Below are 20,289 nucleotides of genomic sequence, written 5' to 3'. Positions count from 1 at the left end.
CATCGATCACTCCGAAATTGCCACCTCCCATTGCTTCTTTGCTGTCTGAAAGAGTCCCTCATCTGTCAACATCTCCCATCCGATCATTGCTAAAGACTTGCCCACAATGACTGCCTCTTCATGCGCTGTATCTGCCCCGGCTGCGCTGGCAAACGAAGGATGGTGAGGGAATGAGCCTTCTTGGTCTGTGATGGCGAACATGGTATGCAGGGTTGGAATAAGATAGCTCACGTTTCCTATAGAGTCAGCTCTGCAGTCTCTGCCTGAGGAGAAGACATACCGATATCTGATGAACCCGTCAAGACCTTGTCGTGGCGCTTGGTGATCTTCCGTCCATAGCGAGCCATGTGAGTCTGGTATCGTTCGCAGAGGGTGTCATTGATCTTGATATCAGTATAAAGTAGATCCCTGCATCATTAGCACTTCTCAAAAAGAATGCTGGAAGAGCCATACTCGACAATGTCGACCCGACATCCCGATGATAACGCCCCTGCCTCGATACAATTTCTGACTCTCCCCATCAACTGATTCAGTCCCTTCAGCGTCGGACTGCGCACCTGCCAGTACGCCTTGGTCCGTTCCGGAATGACATTGGCCACAGTGGGGGTCTCCGTGAATGCGACATGCACCCTCTCATCAGGCTGCAGCTGCTGCCTCAGCACGGCAACATTGTTGTACGCACTAATCAGAGCATCCAGGGCATTGATCCCGTCCCAGGGGTTACCCCCAGCATGGGCAGACTTGCCAGTGAACTCGCAGTGAATCTCCTTGCGCGCGTTCATGAGTACACCGCCGACCCCGTCAGAGTCGACCCCGGGGAACAGCTTCTTGGGTCCAGCATGGCTGGTTCGTCAGTAATTTGTCACCAGGCAAAGGAGAGACTTACGCCATGAGCGAGATATCTACCCCCTTGTAAGCCCCCTTTTCAATCAACTTTGTCTTCCCACCCCCGTTCTCCTCGGCCGGTGTCCCGAGCAAGTGCGTCCGTCCAGGAATCCCGTACTTCTTCAGCAGGGCCGACAGGGCCAAGAATGCTGCCACACTGCTCGTGGTAATGAGGTTGTGGCCACAGGCATGCCCGATTCCAGGGAGAGCATCGTATTCCGCGTTGAAGTTGATCAGCCGGCCGCCGGAGCCCCAAGTGGCTTCAAAGGAGGTGTCGAGCCCATAGGCGTGGCGGGTGACGGTGCAGCCCTGGGCCTCGAGAAAGGCGCAGATGGCCTCGTGGGCTTTGTGCTCTTGGTAGGCTGTTTCGGGGTTTGACCATATCTGGATTGAATCCAATCAGAGAGCTGATATAGGTTCAGTAGTGAAAGGAATATACCTCTCGGTTGAGATTTTGCAAGGGGGTCTGGAGATTGTCCAGGGCTGCGTCGATGGACGCTTTGATCTCATCAATATTGGGCGTGAGGATTGCCATGATGCCTTGACTTTCGGTAGGGAGAGTATACTGATGTGTCCATGAGAGGATGACCGTGCTTTATGAGACGCCGGCAGGAGTCATCGGGAAAAGAGACCGCGGTCAACTCCAGCAGTCACGAAGCCATGACATATCGATCAGCGATACTGGCTCTCGGCAGAGAACCACGGATTCGATAATGCACGTCGGCTCGTTAATGCGGGGTAAGCCTCTGAGCAATGATTATCAAGAAGATACGAAAGTGCCTTTGCCACCGCGAGTCGCTGTTGATATCACTCTTGATATGCTCGGCAGATATGAATCCACAGGCGAGCAGTGGGTACCTGCTTCTGTTCTCCCCGCATTCAAGACATGGGGTAAGCCCTCTAGGTCTATTCCGTATGTCAAGAACAAAAGGATCTATTGACAGAGCCAATTGTCCAGAATCCGTGGAATGATAAGCGACGATAGAGTTACGCTTTGCCGAGCAACGCCTCGCATTGGCGGATCTGCCGAGCCCTAAACTCCCCCGGCCATATCTATCTATCTCTATTTGCGTAGAAGACCAGAAACCAGAGATAGAATCGATATCCCAAGTTTTCCTATCTTCAGGCGACGACTCCCTACCAATCGTCTACCTTTCTTGCTTCTATTCCGCACTGCCTATCGATCTGTCGCTGATTGCTGTCATCGCACTCAACCAGCCAAGGCCGCTCTCGACGGAAAACTCTTCAAGCGCTTCCTCCCTCCGCAGTACCGGCACCTGTGGCGCTTATCAAGGTTGACATTAGCTTTGGCAGCGGCTGATAACCTTTTCGATTGCCGACTGGTGTTTATGTCCTCGTCCATGGTCAGGATGGTGGAGTATAAGACCTGCTTGGATCTGGTCTTGAGTGTCAAATACGTACAACGATAAGACATAGAACAATCACATTTTCTTTGAGATTACACAATGGAGAAGCAGCACTCATATTCAGAGTTGCACACTCAACCTCACATCCCCGACCTGGGAGACCTCAAATTGCAGGCCCAAAACTCGGTGATTCGCGATGTGGACGTCGGGCAGATGCTCGAGGTGAATTACACCCCGGAAGAAGAGAGGATGGTATTGTGGAAGTTGGACCTGGTGTATGCATCTCCCCACCTTCCAGAATGCGTTGCAACATGCTGATGAACGCTACAGGTTGATGCCGGTAATGGGACTATGTTACATGATGCAGTTCATGGATAAGCTGGCATTGAGTCAGGCGACCTTGTTTGGTCTACGAAAGGATCTGGTGTGTCCACTCAATCAGTTCGATGACAAGATATTGACGGGAAAAGCACATCGTTGGACGAGAATACGCCTGGGCCCCGGCCATCTTCTACTTTGGGTATTTTGCCTGGAGTTGGCCCAGTTCGTACCTCTGCGTGCGCTTGCCACTGGCCAAGTACCTCAGCGCTTCTGTGTACGTTCAAACCCATCCCTCTCTCATTCCAACCCGTCTGACTTTCCAGCCTCATCTGGGGAGGCGTGCTGATGTGCCACGCGGCTGCGACCAACTTCGCCGGTCTGATGGCCGCCCGCTTCTTCCTGGGCGTCGGCGAAGCAGCCATCGCCCCGGGCTTCTCCCTCATCGTCGGCATGTTCTACAAGCGCGAAGAGCAACCCGCCCGACAAGCGGCCTGGTTCATGGGCAACTGCGTCTCGACCATCATCGGCGGTGTCGTCGCCTACGGAATCGGAAACGTGCACAACAGCGCCGTCCGCAGCTGGCAGCTACTCTTTTTGGCTCTGGGGGCCATCACCAGCGGCCTGTCGCTGTTTCTCATCCTCCTGCTGCCGGATACGCCCAAGTCGGCCATCTTCCTCACCAAGACCGAGCGCGCCATCGCCGTGCAGCGCACGCTCAAGAACAAGACCGGGGTGCTGGACACGGGTTCCTTCAGGTGGACTCAAGTCTGGTTGGCGCTGCGGGATCCCCAGACGTGGTTTCTGGTGCTGTATACCTTCTGTGTCAACTTGTGCAATGGGGGTATCACCAGCGTATGTCCCTTCGTATCTATCTCTCCATGATCAAGAAAACTAAGCAGGTCAGTTCTCCTCGATCATTATCAATGGTTTCGGCTTCTCAACGCTCAAGTCCCTGCTCATGCAGATGCCTCTCGGCGCTGCACAGCTGGTCTTTCTCCTCCTCACCACCGCCCTCGCAACCCTCCTCCCCAACACGCGTATCCTCGGCATGATAGGCAACACGACCGTCTCGGTGATCGGCATGGTGCTGGTCTGGCAGCTCCCCGACGAGAATCAGAAGGGAAGGCTGACAGGTCTGGCGCTGGGCGCTGTCTTCGCTGTCAATATCCCGCTGTCGTTGAGTCTGATTAGTTCCAACGTCGCTGGGTTCACGAAGAGGAGTGTGACGAGTGCCTTGCTGTTTGTTGCATACTGCGTGGGAAATATCGTTGGGCCGCAGTTTTTTGTCACGAGCGAAGAGCCGTCATACCCGGTAAGTCATCCGCTTCTTTCCTACGTTGAAGGGTGTTAATGGGCATAGACCGGAATGAAAGCGGCGGTCTCGGGCCTCGCACTGGGAGCATTCTTCCTCATTTGTCTGCTTGTCTATTATGTCTTTGAGAACCGACGGCGGGATGCGGTTTACGGGCCTGTGACGGAGTTGACTGAGAGCCAGGAGTTGGCGCAGGGGCTGTCCAACAAGACTGACCTGGAGATCGAGAGCTTTCGATACGTTTTATGATAACTGACATTAATCCTCGTATACTATATACTGCCAATGAATGATATGATCACTGTCTTCGTTTATACCGCACCCCATGCGAAACAAGCAAGTATTTCGAGAACAGATCCTCCGCAAAGTCATCAAACGGCTCGTACGCGGCTCCAAGGCGATACGCAGCTGCTAGACCGGAGATGCACGCAATCTCATGCATATTCTAAACGCTCATCAGCACCTGCCCATCACATCCGAGACGAGAAAAGCCTTACCACCATAGTCCAAGACCCCGCGTACGTCGTCCGATTCTTCCCGTTAATGAACATCATCCCAGGGACAACACGCAGGTAATGCTGCCACCGATGCCCAAACTGATGCCACCACTTCTTCGCGATGATCTTGTCCGGGTCGACGCTCTCCCACGTCCACAGGTGCTTCTGCTGATCGTTGAGGTAGATCGTCTGGTAGACGTGCCGCTCCGGCTCCAGCGAGGTATTGTCCTCCCCGACGCTCGCCCGGAACTGATGCTGGTAGTGGGAGCAGTCGAACCCCATCTCGATGCACTGCGGCGCGTTGCCGAAGGAGTGGGTGAAGTACATCGGCGCGAACCCCTCCCATCCGTCCTTTCTGCACGTCGGCGGCTGCCTTTTCGCGAACGCAATCTGCTCCTGTCGTGAGTCCGAGGAGCCCTTGGCGCAGAGATCGCCCTTGAACCGCGTCTCGAAGATGCTGTTGAAGTACTCGCTGTCGGAGTGGGTGATGGTGAGGTCGTTGTAGAAGGACACGCCGCCGAGGACGTACCTCTCGCGCCAGGTGGCGTGTTTGCCTAGTAGGGCCTTGGCTTCGTCCGCGGGGAGGGAGAGGATGAGTTCGTCGTACATCTCGCAGAAGTCGTCTAGTTCTGCTTGCGCGTTTGCGTGGTCCGAGTGGGCGGGTTGTGGACGTAATTTGATGCCGTGGTTGTCTCGTTGCAGTATTTTGACTCGGGTGTTGAGACGGAGGTGCACGCCTTTGGACTCGAGGTCTGCAGCCCAGTCGCGGTAGAAGTCGCCGAGTTTGGGGAATGTGTACATGGTCGGTTGATTGGGGAGTAATGTATCCGGGTCGTACTCCCATAGCCTCATGTTTGGATCGTCGAACAGTCTCTCCAGCAGTGCGGCGGACACATTCGGGGTTTGGTTCCCCGTTCCCAGGAAGAGCGCCATGATCGGGATGACCATCTTATTCGAAAAGTCATCGCTGAACCGGAACAGCTTCATTATCATCTTGATAGGCATGATCCCCAGGATCGGAAGCAGCCGCTTGATCCACTTGAGCACGCGGCCCAATTTCTTGATCTCGTCGGAGAGCTGGTCGACCAGCGGCGAGGGAAAGACATTCGTGAAGAAGTCCTCAACGCCCTTGCCGAACGCGACTTGCAGTTTCACCGCGTGAGGCTCGTAACTGTACCGACGGAAGAAGTTGAAGGTGTGTCGGAAGATCGGGGAGCCCCCCTGCACGCCATCGTTGAGCCAGTCGGCGCCGTAGCGGGATTCGTCGAGGGAGATGGAGGTGGCTTGGCCGCCTGTGTAGGAGGCAATATCGAAGACGGTCACGTCGAAGCGATCGGGATGGTTGGCGAGAGCAGAGGCGCAGGACTATTTCATTTCAATTGACCGGTGTCTGGATAGATCTGGTGGCTGGAAGCTTACCATTCCTGCGGCCCCAGCGCCAACAATAGCTACTCGCTTTTTCTTTTGGGGCATTTCGCTCCTCTTGCACTGAAAGGGTTTGAAACTAAACTAGGAGCCATATCGGAGTCTTTGAAAAGTCGTATGGCTTAAATATGATTGTGATGCGTGACCATGACATCAACCTTTCCGCAACCGTCGATAATCACGATTCGAACTCAGATCGTTCAGATCGGCAATCCTTGATAACTCCATGTAATAGCCAATCATTGTATTAGGATCGGAATAAAGTCTGATAAGGTTATTGGTACTGATCTATTAATCTGGTTTCTGCGCCAGCTCAGTGTGCCTGTCATCTGCGTCAACTGGCATCCACGAGGGATAGAGCCAGAGGACATAATATCATGGCATCACTTCTCAGTGATCATTCTCTAAAAGTATAGTAGCATGCTTAATCTTTCATATATGCGATTGATACGCTGTATAATCAATATCATGCTAAGTGACATGGTCCTAGGTAAACCCTACACTGGCCATATACTCTCTAGCCGTGCTTGCAAGATGTTGCGGAGTTTAAGGACAATAGGGCCTAATCAATCGCATGAAAGTAGTCGATCTCACTAGCTTTCCACTCTACGATATGCTCTCGTTTGAAGGGCCACATAATGGTTTGTCACTTCTCCACCCACATTGACGGAACCCTGCCTATCATCAGCATTTGCCTCTAAACTCAAGGAGAAAACTCACCGAACTTCAACAACCGCACATCGACCCCCCCGAACAACCTCCACCGCACTCTGCAGGGTAGAATCAACCTCGTCCGTCTTGGTGACCGTCGCTCCCCACGCGTTGCCGGCCGCAGCCGCAATCCCAGGGTAATCCGGCGACGGCTCGAACGACAAATTCAAGTCTACATCCGCATCAGCATGGTCAGTTACCCATAGCTAGGAGGAAAGGGCTCACCCGCTCTATTCGACTTGGACGATAGTCCATCCTTGTGGACGAGCAAGGTAGACACCTTAGGTGCGTTCCAGCCGCTATTATTCAGCACAATCAGGAGGAAAGGAACGTTATATCGCCGGGCGATCCAGTACACGGATTCCATCTGCGAGAAGAGGTACGTGCCGTCTCCGACGCTATATTTGTCAGTTGTGGACTTCAATGAGCTGAGCGAACTTACATCGCGCAGATGAAAGAATCTCGTTTTGCCATTTTGACTCCGAGTGCTGCACCACCGCCCCAGCCGAGGCCGCCTGCACCGCTGCCGTAGAGCGTTCCGGGCTGGTTCGTCAGTCAGGTTGAGTCGATGGAGAGTGACACACATACCTTGGTAAGATTCAAATGATGGATGACCGGAATGGCGTTGGTGACCGCTTCGATAACAATAACACCGTCTTCCGGTAGATGCTGCCGTAGTCTGGATGACAGGTATGGAACCGTCACGATGCCCTCCGGTGAAGGAACTTCAAGGTCGCGTAGGCTCTGTCTCCATTGCTTGTAGCGTGCCGCGCGTGCGTCGAATGCCTCGGCGTATTTGGCTCTGTCGAGAGATTGCTTGTCCAGGTAGGCGTTGAGCTGTTGCAGGGCGAGCTCGCAGCTGACCTTGTATCGCCGGATGGCTTTCATGAAGAAGACTACGTCCGTTGGTATCGAGTGGAGATTGGGCAGAGGTGCTTGTACTCACCTGGCATCTGTTGCTTCAACGGATCTACGTCGAGATGGAATACCTTTGTTCCTGTTCCACGTAAGTCTTTGTCTGAAAAAATCGAAGAGAAAAGAGCATACCCTCTGCAGGCTTGCCTGCCGTCGGAACCCAAGGCACGTCACAGTCCATCACCAGGATGACATCCGCCTCGCACACAGCCGGGTGCGTGCTGACCGTCACACCAAGGTATGCCTCGTGATCGCTGCGAATACTCACGTCCGAGCCGACAGTTTCAACAACGCTGATGGGCAGCTTGTCGCATAATTCTGCCAGGAGCGGCGGCGTCCGTGGATTCCGGCCCATATAGCCCGTGACGATCAACGGTCGTTTCGCGTCCAGCAGAGCGGCGGCGATGCGCTCGACTTCGGGTTCAGGCAATGCGCAAGGGGTGACGGGGCCCATGAGTTCGTTCCCAAAGTCAGGGATTTCCACTTGCTACTTTCATAAGTAACCTGCCTCGAATTGACAGCAATAACTTACCTCCTCTAACACTTCTCGTGCTGCAGTAAGGTATGCCGGACCCTTCGGATCGGACGTAGCAAACTGCATAGCCCGATATACCATCTGCTTGATGTTGCGGCCAGTACGGATCTCTCCTGAATAACGGCAGTACTGTCGCACGATGGATGCCTGGTCGGGGACATCTTGCAGCCAGTGGATGAATCTATGGGTGTTAGGTTGATCCGTAGCCAAAAACGGCGTCAGCTTACTCTGTTCTCGAACCGAGCATCTCCCCGCTGTCAGTGAAAGGACTCAATCCTGCGAAACACAGGACTGGTACTCGCGTGACGGAGGCATTGTGGATGGATTGGCCCATGGCGAGGGTTCCGCAGTCGACATGTACAATGACACATTGCTTTCACAGTCAGTGAGATTCAATTTTAGGAAGAGGCCCAAACGTACTGGAGATCCGGTTACTTGAGCGTAACCCAAGGCCGCCGATAAAGCGACCAGTTCCGAAGGACAGGTGATGATCGTAGGGAATTTGGTCGAGTTTTCTTCTCCCTGTCAGTTGCGAGTCTCATTCCAGGACTGAGAACACATACCCTGTTTCGCTTTGATCATGGCCTCGAGCATAGCCGGATGATCACTCCCCCTGATGAGAGTCAGTATGACGGGAGCAAAGAGGGCTGTCGACTGACAAATTCACAAAGCAGTACTTGACTCCAGCCTCAACTACATCAAATCAGCTTCGCCCATCAACAGCAGCAAAGTCAAATACCCAATGCCTCAAAAAAGCCAGTGGCAGCGGAGCCAACACGCTCATCACTCTCCCATTTCCGTTTCTTGGTCTGTATATCGCCGTTCATTGTGATCTATTTGGATGCGTGAGTGCTATGATATCTGCCTCTCTCCAAGGCAGAAAACAAGAGGCTTTTGAGCAACCGGTCTCAAGCTGGGAGATATCAGCAGTCAAGTACCGAGAGGCGTGCAATCGCGTGCGCTTTCAGAGCTCGTATTTCTTGGCGCGATTTCGGAATATCTGGGGGCCAATCAGACGCGTGCAATTTGGGGGTACCTTCTTTTCTCCCCGCATTGGCTGCCGAGGGATATGCCGACTATTTGTATAGGAATAGAGGCAAGTACGGAGTCTTGACAGTTTGCATGGGATGACACATGTTGTATATCTAGGAAACTCTGTGAATCATGTGGCTCTAAGTTTAGGTCTATCCCTGCAACAGCAACTATATCTGTGAATCAAACTGCAATATCTATGAAAGACTCAGCATCAGTGAATAAACCGGGGAAGGTCCACACTCTCAGTGAATCCAGAGACAGCGGAATTTCCCCGCTTTGAGTAGATCCAGGGAGATTTGCCCTTGGTAAATCAGGAGACTGAAAAAAGTCTCCACCAGCTTTGACATGATATGAGAGAATTTCAATCTAATCATTTGGAGCCTGAAGGACCCTATCAGCATCCGGATCCCTTCCACAGTCATCAATAGTCTAAAATCAACGAGAACATAGAAAAAGGGCAGTATCTCAGTTCAGATGGATATTAACGGAACGACATTGAGACTATTCTCTGGACTTCCCGGTGAGTCCCTTATGAATTTTTTGCGCGCCTGAGATACAGACATGTCTTCCACAGTCGGGGATATCATGGGGGCAAGTTCCAGATAAAGTCCAGATTCAGATCGCCTGAGCCCGTCCCCAGATCCGTGAGTCCACCGTCCCAGGACCCAAACGGCGCCATCAAAGGGTCTAGCGGGAGTGACAACCAGTCATCAGAGCCGTTGACCTCAGACCAATCCATCATACTGGGATCCCAGTCGAATCTTTCAGCAGCTGTGGGCACCGAAGTACCAGGCTCTTGGTTGTATGAATCGCCTTTGCCGTAAACCTGGCTGGAATTGGCAAAGGTCTGCCGGAGCCGCGAGACATGAATCTTTAGCAAGGCCGCATACCGCGAAACAAGGTATATGTCGTCCAGGAGATCGGAGTCCAAAGCAGCGATAGCCTGGTCCAGCAGATGCAGAGATTCCTGTAGTTTTGTCGGTCTTACGCCCAAAGCAAGAGCCTTGAGAATGAAGATGGAGGAGCTGATGACACGCAGAAATACTCTGATAGGGTAAAATGACAGTGGCTTCGTTCCTGGTAGCGAGATAATACGTGTAAGAATTGCACAGGCGCCATCGATTACTTCTTCGATGAACTCGTACTCGCTCCTGCTTAGGGGAATCTGACGCGCATGAGAAACGAATGTCGTGTTTATCGTTCCGTGGGGTTCTGTCTGTGATAATACTCGCTCGACGATGCCTTGGACGCCCAAAGAGTTGGAGAGTACTCTCAGGTACTGGTATTCGATCTCGAGGACAGTATCATAATGAAGGTCTGTTCTGAATATCAGATCCGGACACAAACCATTCGGTGGCTGACTTACTATCGACAGCTTGATGATGATGTCGCCATAGCCCAAGCCGCCCTTTCCACTCTCCTAACAAGTCATTGTCAATCTGACGACGGTCTCGGGGACTGGGATCAGCGAAGAACGTCTCTCTGAGGGTCCGAGTCAAGTCTGTCAATTCCACCCACGATTTCATAAGTCTTGCCCATTCCGGGCTAACCTCCGACAAATTATTGAGACCGGTCAATTGACATTTCTCCGGCATTAGTGATGTACAGCCAATTCGCGAAGAGAGATGATTGATAATAACATAAAGTAAAGCCGGTAGCCGCTGCCTTCTGACATCCAGATGGCAGACATACGCCTTAACATCCGGCCCTACAATTCGGCTGTCTGCCAGATCCGATCGATTGCTGGTAGCAAACACACCAAGCTCGTGTGCAAGAGCCAGTGCAGAGCTTACCAACATCCAGGCCATCCGGTCCGATCGTCTCGTCGGCTCGACAACGTCTTCTCTCCAACGGTCTTGCATGGGGCTCTCTTCCGTCACAGGGGGCGGGTCCCTCTCGCTGGGCGCCGTCAACATCAAATCCGAATCCCATCCGTCATTCTCGGGTGGGAAATGTAATGCCCGCGGGTACCACTCTGATAGGAGCAGAAGAGCCTCGACCGTTCCCAAATGCCTTGTCTTTGCTTTGGAAAACTTCTCCTGTCCGAGCATGATCCGTAGGATGAGGTGCTGGCAGTGCTGCCATAACCTGTTGTGGATGAAGAATCCGCGCGTGGCACCGGACGGCCCTGGTAGGGTATGGTATCTCGAGGAGATCATCAGGATTGTGCAGCACAGGACTGGTTCTTGCGTGATGAGCCAATAATGCGTATGATGAGAGGCGAAGAAGTCTGTCAGAATAGGCGACAAAGGAGCCATATTGCGGAAAAACCTCCAGATCATAATCAGACAACAAGCGTCCAGATGAACGGGAGCATGGCGTACTCACAGATCAACATACAAAACTGCTTCGCGCGCAGTGAACCATCCCATCTTGACAAAGCGACAACCACTCCATATTTTCAGTACATCAGTCTCCGAGCTGCAGTCAATCTTCAAACTAGTACTCGCGAATAATGGCTGCTGGGGCGTCTTATCCGCCTCTGTGCCGGAGACAATGGGCGCTTGGTCCTGCTGAACTGCCGCATCGAACAGAATATTCAACGCGTCGTTACCGCTAGTTACTTTCTCCCGTAGGACTGTATTGAATATTCCATCCGCAGGAAGTTTGCCAGATACATGCTCCTCGGTTGGGTCCTTGACCGAGAGCAGAAAGCCCCTGCACGCAGCGTCTGGGCGGTCATTTACCTGGCTTCGGGTGACTCTCTGCATTGGAGCGGTATTCCGCGACGTATCTAATCCATAATGAGCTTGCTGGCTACTTCCGATGTAATGTAAAATACATACCATTCGAGTTCCTCGACCATGGCTGCTTCGTCGTGAACAGACATTGGATCCCCAGCTTTCCACACCGTGTGCACGGCGGACGGGGGGGTTCCGTATCCAATTCGCATTTCACTTTTCTCTGGCGGCACGCAATGCAGGCTTTATACGCGCGTTGGAACTGGTATTCGGCGGCTGCTCTACTCCGAGACGGACGAGGCATGTTGGTGAGGAGACGAAGAGACAGAGAGGATGTTGCAAAATGCGGGGTGAATAATAAGGTTGCGTACATTGCACTAATTGCCACGGGAACTCGGGCGAGTAATTGTCTTAATCTCGAAGCTGGTTGGTACATTTTACTTATCAGGTTGGAACAAACTCTAGGACAAATCGTAGATAGCCAGACAGCTGTCTAGTTGCCAGTCAATCACATCACATTAATAAATTTTGTCAAGGCACACTACTAGAGGACAAACCAACGCCTCATCGACAGAAACTGCCACTTGTACCCTCTGCAATCAAACAGCCGTTAAACCAAGTAGCGGAATTGAGGGTTTTTATCGCCATCCCCAGTTATGTCCACCCGAACATTCTCATCCACGGAGCCATACAACCTGTCCCGCACCTTGTTCTCATGGACCAGCTTCGCATACAGCCCCAGCGCAAAGACTGCAATGCACCCGGTCAAAGCACATCCAATGGCACATCCTCGGACGTAGAAAGGGCTATGAGGAGTATATCAGCAAGGAATGCACTGCTATCAAACCGATCGAGGATTGGCATACCCCTCTGTTTGCGGAAACGCAGTACTGCTCACAAAACTCGAGCATTGACCAAATACAGCCAGAATCGCCATCCCGGCCCCTTTCTTCAAATCCCCACCCTGATTGTTTAGCAACCAGGTGATATTGATGCTTAGGGCCGGGAAAATTCCGCACGTGGCGAGCCAAACGCCCAGGTATCGCACCCCAGTCTTCGACTCATCTTGCACCACGGCAAGGATTAAGTATCCGATCATCCCTGTCGCCGCTGAAACGGCAATTATCAGACCACGTCTGCCGTATCGGTCGGAGATTAGCGCTGCCACGATGCATAGAAAGAAGGAAGCGAGGTATGGCGGTGCAGCTAGACCCTGTGCGTTGATGGAGGTATATCCCATATCATGCAAGATCGTGGGGAGGAAATTGGACAATCCCGCAAAGGAGAAATTGCAGCAGAAGTGGATGAAGGTGTGCACCCAGTTCTTGTAGTCGGTCAGTCCCCTAAAGACCTGGCTACGGTCGAGTCGGTTCTTTGCCGTACGGTCAAAGGTCTGCAGTCGCTCGACGGCTTGAGTCCGCTCAGTTTCGTTCAGGAATTTGGCTGTGCCCGGCGAATCGGGGAGGAAGAAGAAGACGATGCCGGAAAAGAGAACGGTGGGTGCACCCTCTGTCTAGGTCAAATTGAACTGCGGTTTTCAACCCGAGACGCTATCACTTACCGATGATAAACAAGTATCTCCAGGAGGCGATTGAATGTCTGATATGAGTGAGGCCGTATGCCAAAACACTGGCAAAGCAGTTGGCCACAGGCGACATACCCAGTAACAAAGAGACACGGAATCCCAGCTCTCGACGCTGGTAGAAGAGTGACAAGAAATATGGCGCCCCAGCACCAAAGGCAGCCTCAAATACGCCCAGCAAGCAGCGACAGACAATCAGCTCGGCAAGATTATCCACAGCACCGCTGCACATGGCTGCTGCGCCCCAACTGATACATTGCTGCTCAGTTCGTTCCAAGAATTGAGGATAGAGCAGTCCACACGTACCAGATACACAATACAGCAACATATAGGTGCGCTGGAAGGAGTTTCCAAAACACTGTAGTCCACTCGAAAAGAACATAGCAGATATAAAAAGCGTTGAGGACCCACGACCATTGAGAGTCTGTCAGGCCCAAGTCGGCCTCCAGGCCAGCAGTCTTTGCATTCCCGATGTTTCCTGCTCGTGTTAGATTCTGTACGTAATGATGAACATGAAGAGATACCTCGATCCAAGTACGACAGGATGTAAAGAATGCACACAATAGGCAAGACACGGCGGTCGAACTGGGACATTTAGCCGCTGCTAATGGAGAAAGGTCTTGCTTCTTACCATTCTCCGAATATGAGCTTGATCAGAAGGAGCAACCTGGATTTGCTGAGGTTGCTTCTCCATGTCTTTGATATGAACGTCTTCCAAGTGGCGAGAGCCCGTCTCCTTGATGGGGTCCATGCTGCAGTTTTCTGGTGTTCGAAGCAAGAATTGTTATGAACTTACTGATCATCATGGATTGTCCTTTTTATATTGCATGCACCTCGAGGATAAAGTTTCAACTCAACAATTGCCAGATCCACCTTTTCTGGATCCCTGCAAATGGATCAACGCCCATGCTCTATCCCCAGGTCTCTTCCCCACGGGGTAGAGGCGAACAGATCGGCTAATTGGCAATATCCGTTTGAACTCTGTCTCCTCTTCCGCATGTACGGCAGTTTCATTCTACATCCTCGGTGGTTGATGAACTCCGCACAGGGTGGGCGGATATTGCCAACTACCCGCCCCATACTACAACTCAACCAGCAAATAGCCGCGATATTTGACAGATAATGTACTGTCTACATCATAAATAGATTGTCTATTGTCTCGAAGATAACAGATCCAAACATATAATTATTTCATTCTTTCTAGTACATAAACCCAATTACTCACAGCAAGCAATCACAATGACCGTCCCATACCCGTTCAAGTTCACCACCCCCGACCAACCCACCTCATCTTCTAATGGAGAAACCACCTCCATGTCCGTCAAACTCGAGAATGTCCGCGGGAGAATCCCAAGCGCACAAGCCTCTCGCCTTCGGACGATGATGCTCGAAGCTCACAACGACCCCAACAAGATCATCGCCCACGCCTGCAGCTACGACGGACTCTCCTCGCGCTTAGTCGAAGAGGCAGGGTTCCCAATTATCTTCCTCGCTGGGTACGCCGTGGCAAGTGGCTTTGGACTACCCGATACCGGATATATTGCAATGGAGGACATGTGCAGGAAGATCCAAGAGGTAGTGCGCGTGACCAGCATCCCCGTCATGGCGGATGGTGATACCGGCTACGGAAGCCCGATGAATGTCAAGCGGACCGTTGAGTGCTTTGCCGCGGCTGGTGCGGCCGGCGTTATGATTGAAGATCAGACGTGGCCGAAGCGTAGGTTCCCAACTTCACTGGAGGATCAGTATACCCCGTCATGGCTAAGCTGACAGTCACGTAGGTTGCGGCCATACAAAGGGCAAATCTGTTGTCTCGCGAGGTAAAGCGTACGCCCGTGTTCAAGCCGCTTGTGATGCGCGCAACGAAGGCCAGGATATCTTCGTCCTTGCCCGGACCGACGCGCTGATCCATGGCTGGGACGAAGCGATGACTCGTGCGAAGGAGTTCAAGCGGATTGGTGTGGATGCGGTCTTTGTGGAGGCGTTGCCGGACCGGGAGGCCATGAAGCGTTGCTCTGAGGAGATTGGTATCCCAGTGTTTGCGAATATCATTGAAGGGGGGAAGACGGAGAATCTCTCTGCGCTGGAGCTGGCGCAGTTGGGATTCTGTGCAGTTGCGTACCCTTGGACGCTTGTAGCTGCCAAGCTCAAGAGTATCCGAGAGACTCTGGATGACTTGAAAAAGAGCATGACCATTGGTGCGCCACCCATGATATTGGGATACTCGGAGGTGTGTGAGGGTGTAGGTTTCAACCGTTATTGGGTATGTTATATACTTTCTACCTTGTCTCTTCAGGGAAGATCATCTCATGCTGACAATGGCCAGGCTCGTGAAACGAGATATGAGTATAATGAGAACGGGCTGGTCAATGATCTTGAAGACGGAACTAGACAGAGATAGAACAGTACCTTATATATCTGCATCGTTCTAGGTACAGTACACAGAGAAAGATTATGTAGAAAGTCCTGCATATTCTCTCCTGTCTTATGCAGTTCTTCCTGGTCTTCAAGATGAAAAGAGGTACCTAGAATCTGCCAGCTTCGCAAAGTCACAAGAAACGAGCCGTTCTCTACCATACCGATCTGATGGAATACTATTTGGTCGTGATATAACTATCGACGTAAGTCGGCTTTGTATCTCATACTTACCTCGTCTATGTCATCACTCGCTCAGATTCAGGGTAGGGAGCATAAATAACACCCCTCCTCTTTGGCGATATGCGGGATACCACTATCCCTATCTATTATAGGGTTTGGCCATACGCCTTATACGCTGGCCTAAACCTTCTTGTTCGGTCGGAATAAGGTACGAGTTTACCTCAAAACAAAACATTTCATTTCACGAATAAGGCTTTCTTACACCATGAGATACTATTTCTCGTGGATGATATCCAGAAAAATGATTGAAAAATCACTTATAGCACTTGTGATTAGTCTTTTACTATAATGACCTGATACACTCCAATAGTTCCAAAATATGTCAGAAGTGCTACGATGGCTACCCTTATGAGATATTCTTCCTGAACTGCAATTATATTTATGCTCCTACTGGCTGCCCTCTGCCTCTGCCTCTGCCTCTGCCTCTTCCGGGGCCTGGTATGGGCTGCTCCCTTCCTTGCCACCGATTTCTGGTCTCCTCCAGTAAGTCCTGCGGAGTTTTACCCTCCGCATTTGGCTGGCTCATCAACATAGCAGAATCCTCCCCGGCAGCCTCCTGCAGAGCACGCATCATCTCATCCTGAAGCCTGATCTTGTTCGCAGTTGTCACTTCCTCATCTCTCCCATCACGGCGTACATGATCATTCAGAAACCCCCGCGCTGCCGCATGAAAGGGCGTCTCCCGGAGAGTATTCCGAGCGCGGAAATCCGCCCCGTGCTCGATTAAGAACTTTGCCGGCGAGACCTGCCGCAGATTCTGAGCAAAGACGTGCAATGCCATTTTGCCGTTGTTCTCCGCATGGTTGATATTGGCACCGTGTGACAGGATTAAATCCAGGAGTGTGGTCGTGATGGGGTCACCTTGGTGGGAATTGTACCCTAATAGATGTAGGATGGTACGGCCAGAGCCATCGGGGATCCGGGGGTCAGCCCCATATTCGAGTAAAGTGCGGATAGCAAGCTCAGCGTGCTGGCTACAACCGCACATAGCGTGGGAGATAGCAGCATAGTGCAGCGGCGTGGATCCAGTGTTGTCAACAAGGTTGATACCAGTAGAATCATGGTCAAGGAGGAGTCGAAGGGTCTCTGTGATTCTGAGCTGCTTATCCAGGAGTCTACAGTTAAAACCTCCAGGGCCGCTAGCTGCCCAATGCAGTGGGAGTCGCCCATCACTGTCACGGGAGGAAGCCAGGTCAGGGTTGGTATTGTTCTTGGAAAGTTGATGATCCAAGAGCAATTTAACAGCATCGGGATTGTAGAAGAAACTTGCCAGGTGGAGCGTCGTGACATCATATGCGTGATCCTTTGTGGTCCTGAGCTGGAACGGTACCCTGGCATGATGGAAGTGTTGATGCTTAAGGTAGATATCGGCACCGGAGTTAATGAGCCGTTGAACTAATGGACCATCGGCCCTCGACACAGCAAGCCCAAGCACACTGTCTTGCACCTGACTTCCCCAAGGAGAGAGATCATTTGGCAAAGGGGGAACAACGTCTGTCGCCGAACAGCCCCGGTCGAGAAGGAGATGAATCAACTGATGGCCCCTCGCAATCCGATCCCGAACCCACTCAGTGCAATTGAGACCCTCATATTCTACTTCCTCTGCGTCTTTGTCAAGATACATCAGCGACCCCGCAGCCATGAGGATCGGCGTATCTCCAGAGTCATCTCTCTGATGCAAATCCACCGTCCCGAGCGGTAACCGATTCTTTGGACTATCATGGCTGTCCAAGATAAAGCGCACCACATCAATATTTGCTGCACCACATGCGTCAAGCAGCAGACAGAACTTGGGATTAAACCTCTTGACAACTTCCGGGGCCGCAGTGTACACCTCCAAGAGGATGCGAAGAGCCTCGGGACTGCCGTACGAGGCTGCATGGAACAAGGTGTCCTCCAAGTATGGTGTCCCAGGGGCGATCACAGCCTCGGGAGAGCATGAGGCGATGAATTGACGGAGTTGAGGGAGGTCGTTCTGCTTGATGATGTTCACGAGGCGGTTTCTGCGCCTGCCGATGATTTGAGAGGGGGATTCCGGGGGGTCCGAGAGGTCCGACTGGTCCGAGATAGGAGAATTGCTCTCTGCCATGATAATTTATTCTCCTTTTTCTCTTTTGTGTTGTTTTTCTTCTTATATCAGTAGTTCATTTGTGGAAAGAGAGAGTGTGTGTGTGAGAAAGGAGGAGATGGAAGAAAAGAGAGGGAAAGAAAGAAGACAAAGAGGGGAAGAAGAGGGTTTAATAACTTTAATAGGTATTACTTGGGCGGCCCCACTAACTATAAGGTGGTAGTTACTAAGTCCCAGTACTAGCAGCTGATTATATCAAGTCAAATACATATCTACAGTCTGTCAATTAATCGAGTATGGAAAAAAGTAGAACACTAGGCTAAAGGTCTATCAGGTTGACATATAACTACTCATGCACTACATAAGTTTCGACCGTGGATTTGAGTCTCCATCTCTGTTGTAAAGACACTGCCAATACAGTACCCAATTCTACGCTAACTTGGGGTTTATATCACGCTTATAGAAATATGCATCCTCATATACAGTCTTTCCCCCAAACACTCAAATATTACGATAGAACCATGGATCCGTCGGTGCATCTCCATCTGGCCGCCAATTCTGATCAAACGCGCCATCCTCAGGGTCCAACCTGTCGCGCGCATTGATGTTTGCAGTAAAGCCGTTGTCAATTCTGATGGTTCGCAGCGATGGCCAGAGGTACGCCAGATTGTCCACGGAGAAGGTACCCTGGTCGTGGAGCCATGCACCCTATTCGTCATTAGTATATCCATACATAGATACATATATGTAGAGAGAGATCAGGGGAAGGGAACCTACAAAGTCATTCAGCAACTGGCCATAATCCGCATTCGCATTGGCCGACCCAGGAACCGAACTGTCCCGATTCTGACCAACATACCACCGCCGCGATGAATTGCCACGGCGCGATCGGGGACAAGCAATGGTATCAGTCCGGGAATTGTAGTCTCGCAGAGAGCCCCTGTTATATTCCCCTTCCGCGTAGGAGCTTGAATACCGGAATTCAGCCCGATACCCCTGCCTGAATCCCCGGGTGACCGCTGCGGGGAGGTAGACGCCCTGGCTGTGGTAAATGCCCATGTTCCGGACCCCCACGTACAGGACGTTGTTGCCTCCCATGAATGTAGCCCCGTCGAGCGGGATATGCATGTGCATGACGATCCACCGGTCCGTGGCTGCCGTGTGGCTGCGATCTCCGTAGTTGGTCCGGACGGTGCTATCGGCCACGCCCAGGGTTGGGCCCATCCAGAAGGCCAGTTCGAGAATCACCTCTTTACCGCCGCTGGAAGCGGCCCGGAGCCACCGCAGGTAGTGGAGGGTGAGATCGCCCTGATAGAATACCAACCATGGTCAATACTTGAAAGAGAGAGAGAGAGAGGAAAACTTACTATTATAAGATTATAGTAAATCTCTATAGTATAGAATTTACTATTATCTTTCTTAGTAAGCTGTAAGAGCCTTATATTAATATAGATGCCTGCCTCTCTAGTATATATAAGAGAGATAATATTAATATATATTCTAGAGATATAAGCTATTTATGTAGCGGGCAAGGCCCGCTGAATGCTCGAGCTCACTGAGCACTCGCGAACTGCCTCAGGCAGGCTAGGTCACGTGATTCTGTACTAAGTAATGTCGTGAACAGCCATGTCACGTGACCCCGTTTCTCCCTCGCACACCCCTCTTCGTGTTCGGCCGCTGCGGCCCTAGTTAGAACCTCTTAGCGATTTCTTACCGTCCAAACCTAGGTTATAGGTTGAATCGGCTTCTAGCCCGTGACAATAAGCTAATTAATTAAGGCTATAAGCTATATACTATAGCTAATTATAGTTATATCTAGATATTTATACCCTTAAGCTATGCCCTTAGCCTTCTAAAAGTAATTAAGCATAAAGATCTTATATAGATAGGTTCTATTGTCACAGGCTACGGCCTGGGCTGTGGTTGTCGGCCATGCCCTCAACCATAGAATATTCTAGAAGAACCATCAGGAAGAGGTTGGAACCCAGTGGAAGCTTAGGAACATGTATATAAGAAGGATCTATAGTATTACATCTCCTTAAATACCTCCCTCTATAGTTAAATTACTATATAATCTACCTAAATAATTACTTTACTAGTATTATACTATTTAATATCTTATATTAATATAGAATTAGGGCATATAATACTACTAGGCTAAAGAATATAGGTGTTACGGGCTAGACCGTAGGAAAACCTATGACTAGGTATGTACAATAAGAACTCGCTGAAGAACTAGAATAGGAGGTGCGCGCGGTCTGGATAGAAATATCCGATTGCGCGCCGCAGCTAGCAAG

At 51.3% G+C, this 20,289-nt stretch overlaps 8 protein-coding genes across 8 annotated transcripts; 2 read left to right on the top strand and 6 right to left on the bottom strand.

Annotated features, from left to right (window-relative positions):
- Positions 1-6: 6 nt before the first annotated feature.
- On the bottom strand, positions 7-1,420 carry CDV56_102879 (M20 family metallopeptidase; the record flags this gene model as incomplete). The annotated part of the gene is made up of 5 exons (XM_026756498.1): positions 7-236; positions 281-408; positions 454-843; positions 887-1,269; positions 1,325-1,420. The coding sequence occupies 5 exons, from the start codon at positions 1,418-1,420 to the stop codon at positions 7-9; spliced, it is 1,227 nt and encodes a 408-aa protein (XP_026610501.1).
- A 931-nt stretch (positions 1,421-2,351) lies between these two features.
- On the top strand, positions 2,352-4,134 carry CDV56_102539 (uncharacterized protein; the record flags this gene model as incomplete). The annotated part of the gene is made up of 6 exons (XM_026756158.1): positions 2,352-2,527; positions 2,583-2,676; positions 2,723-2,847; positions 2,897-3,425; positions 3,478-3,885; positions 3,934-4,134. The coding sequence occupies 6 exons, from the start codon at positions 2,352-2,354 to the stop codon at positions 4,132-4,134; spliced, it is 1,533 nt and encodes a 510-aa protein (XP_026610500.1).
- A 49-nt stretch (positions 4,135-4,183) lies between these two features.
- Positions 4,184-8,795, bottom strand: CDV56_101915 (uncharacterized protein; the record flags this gene model as incomplete). Its single annotated transcript, XM_026755534.1, has 15 exons — positions 4,184-4,330; positions 4,383-5,747; positions 5,802-5,886; positions 6,528-6,690; positions 6,744-6,916; positions 6,961-7,061; positions 7,107-7,414; positions 7,465-7,515; positions 7,566-7,920; positions 7,966-8,149; positions 8,196-8,341; positions 8,389-8,483; positions 8,532-8,581; positions 8,628-8,661; positions 8,708-8,795. The coding sequence occupies 15 exons, from the start codon at positions 8,793-8,795 to the stop codon at positions 4,184-4,186; spliced, it is 3,345 nt and encodes a 1,114-aa protein (XP_026610499.1).
- A 791-nt stretch (positions 8,796-9,586) lies between these two features.
- CDV56_101465 (transcription factor domain-containing protein) lies at positions 9,587-11,988 on the bottom strand (the record flags this gene model as incomplete). The annotated part of the gene is made up of 5 exons (XM_026755084.1): positions 9,587-10,320; positions 10,370-10,485; positions 10,696-11,274; positions 11,332-11,737; positions 11,790-11,988. The coding sequence occupies 5 exons, from the start codon at positions 11,986-11,988 to the stop codon at positions 9,587-9,589; spliced, it is 2,034 nt and encodes a 677-aa protein (XP_026610498.1).
- Positions 11,989-12,294: 306 nt separating this feature from the next.
- CDV56_101152 (putative MFS transporter) lies at positions 12,295-14,017 on the bottom strand (the record flags this gene model as incomplete). Its single annotated transcript, XM_026754771.1, has 6 exons — positions 12,295-12,490; positions 12,551-13,193; positions 13,246-13,514; positions 13,573-13,744; positions 13,791-13,851; positions 13,898-14,017. The coding sequence occupies 6 exons, from the start codon at positions 14,015-14,017 to the stop codon at positions 12,295-12,297; spliced, it is 1,461 nt and encodes a 486-aa protein (XP_026610497.1).
- A 488-nt stretch (positions 14,018-14,505) lies between these two features.
- On the top strand, positions 14,506-15,667 carry CDV56_100899 (isocitrate lyase/PEP mutase family protein; the record flags this gene model as incomplete). Its single annotated transcript, XM_026754518.1, has 3 exons — positions 14,506-14,983; positions 15,048-15,529; positions 15,593-15,667. 3 exons carry the CDS (start codon positions 14,506-14,508, stop codon positions 15,665-15,667), a joined length of 1,035 nt encoding a protein of 344 aa, XP_026610496.1.
- A 636-nt stretch (positions 15,668-16,303) lies between these two features.
- Positions 16,304-18,013, bottom strand: CDV56_100527 (uncharacterized protein; the record flags this gene model as incomplete). The annotated part of the gene is made up of 1 exon (XM_026754146.1): positions 16,304-18,013. One exon carries the CDS (start codon positions 18,011-18,013, stop codon positions 16,304-16,306), a length of 1,710 nt encoding a protein of 569 aa, XP_026610495.1.
- A 480-nt stretch (positions 18,014-18,493) lies between these two features.
- Positions 18,494-19,300, bottom strand: CDV56_100320 (uncharacterized protein; the record flags this gene model as incomplete). Its single annotated transcript, XM_026753939.1, has 2 exons — positions 18,494-18,700; positions 18,770-19,300. Coding segments are annotated over 2 exons (738 nt in total), but the record flags the coding sequence as incomplete, so codon positions are not given.
- Positions 19,301-20,289: the final 989 nt, after the last annotated feature.

This window comes from Aspergillus thermomutatus (assembly GCF_002237265.1).
Source record: "Aspergillus thermomutatus strain HMR AF 39 chromosome Unknown NODE_308, whole genome shotgun sequence".
NCBI classification, from domain to species: Eukaryota; Fungi; Ascomycota; class Eurotiomycetes; order Eurotiales; family Aspergillaceae; genus Aspergillus; species Aspergillus thermomutatus.
The sequence above is the reverse complement of the archived record's forward strand: the minus strand, read 5'-3'. Positions and strand labels throughout refer to the sequence as shown.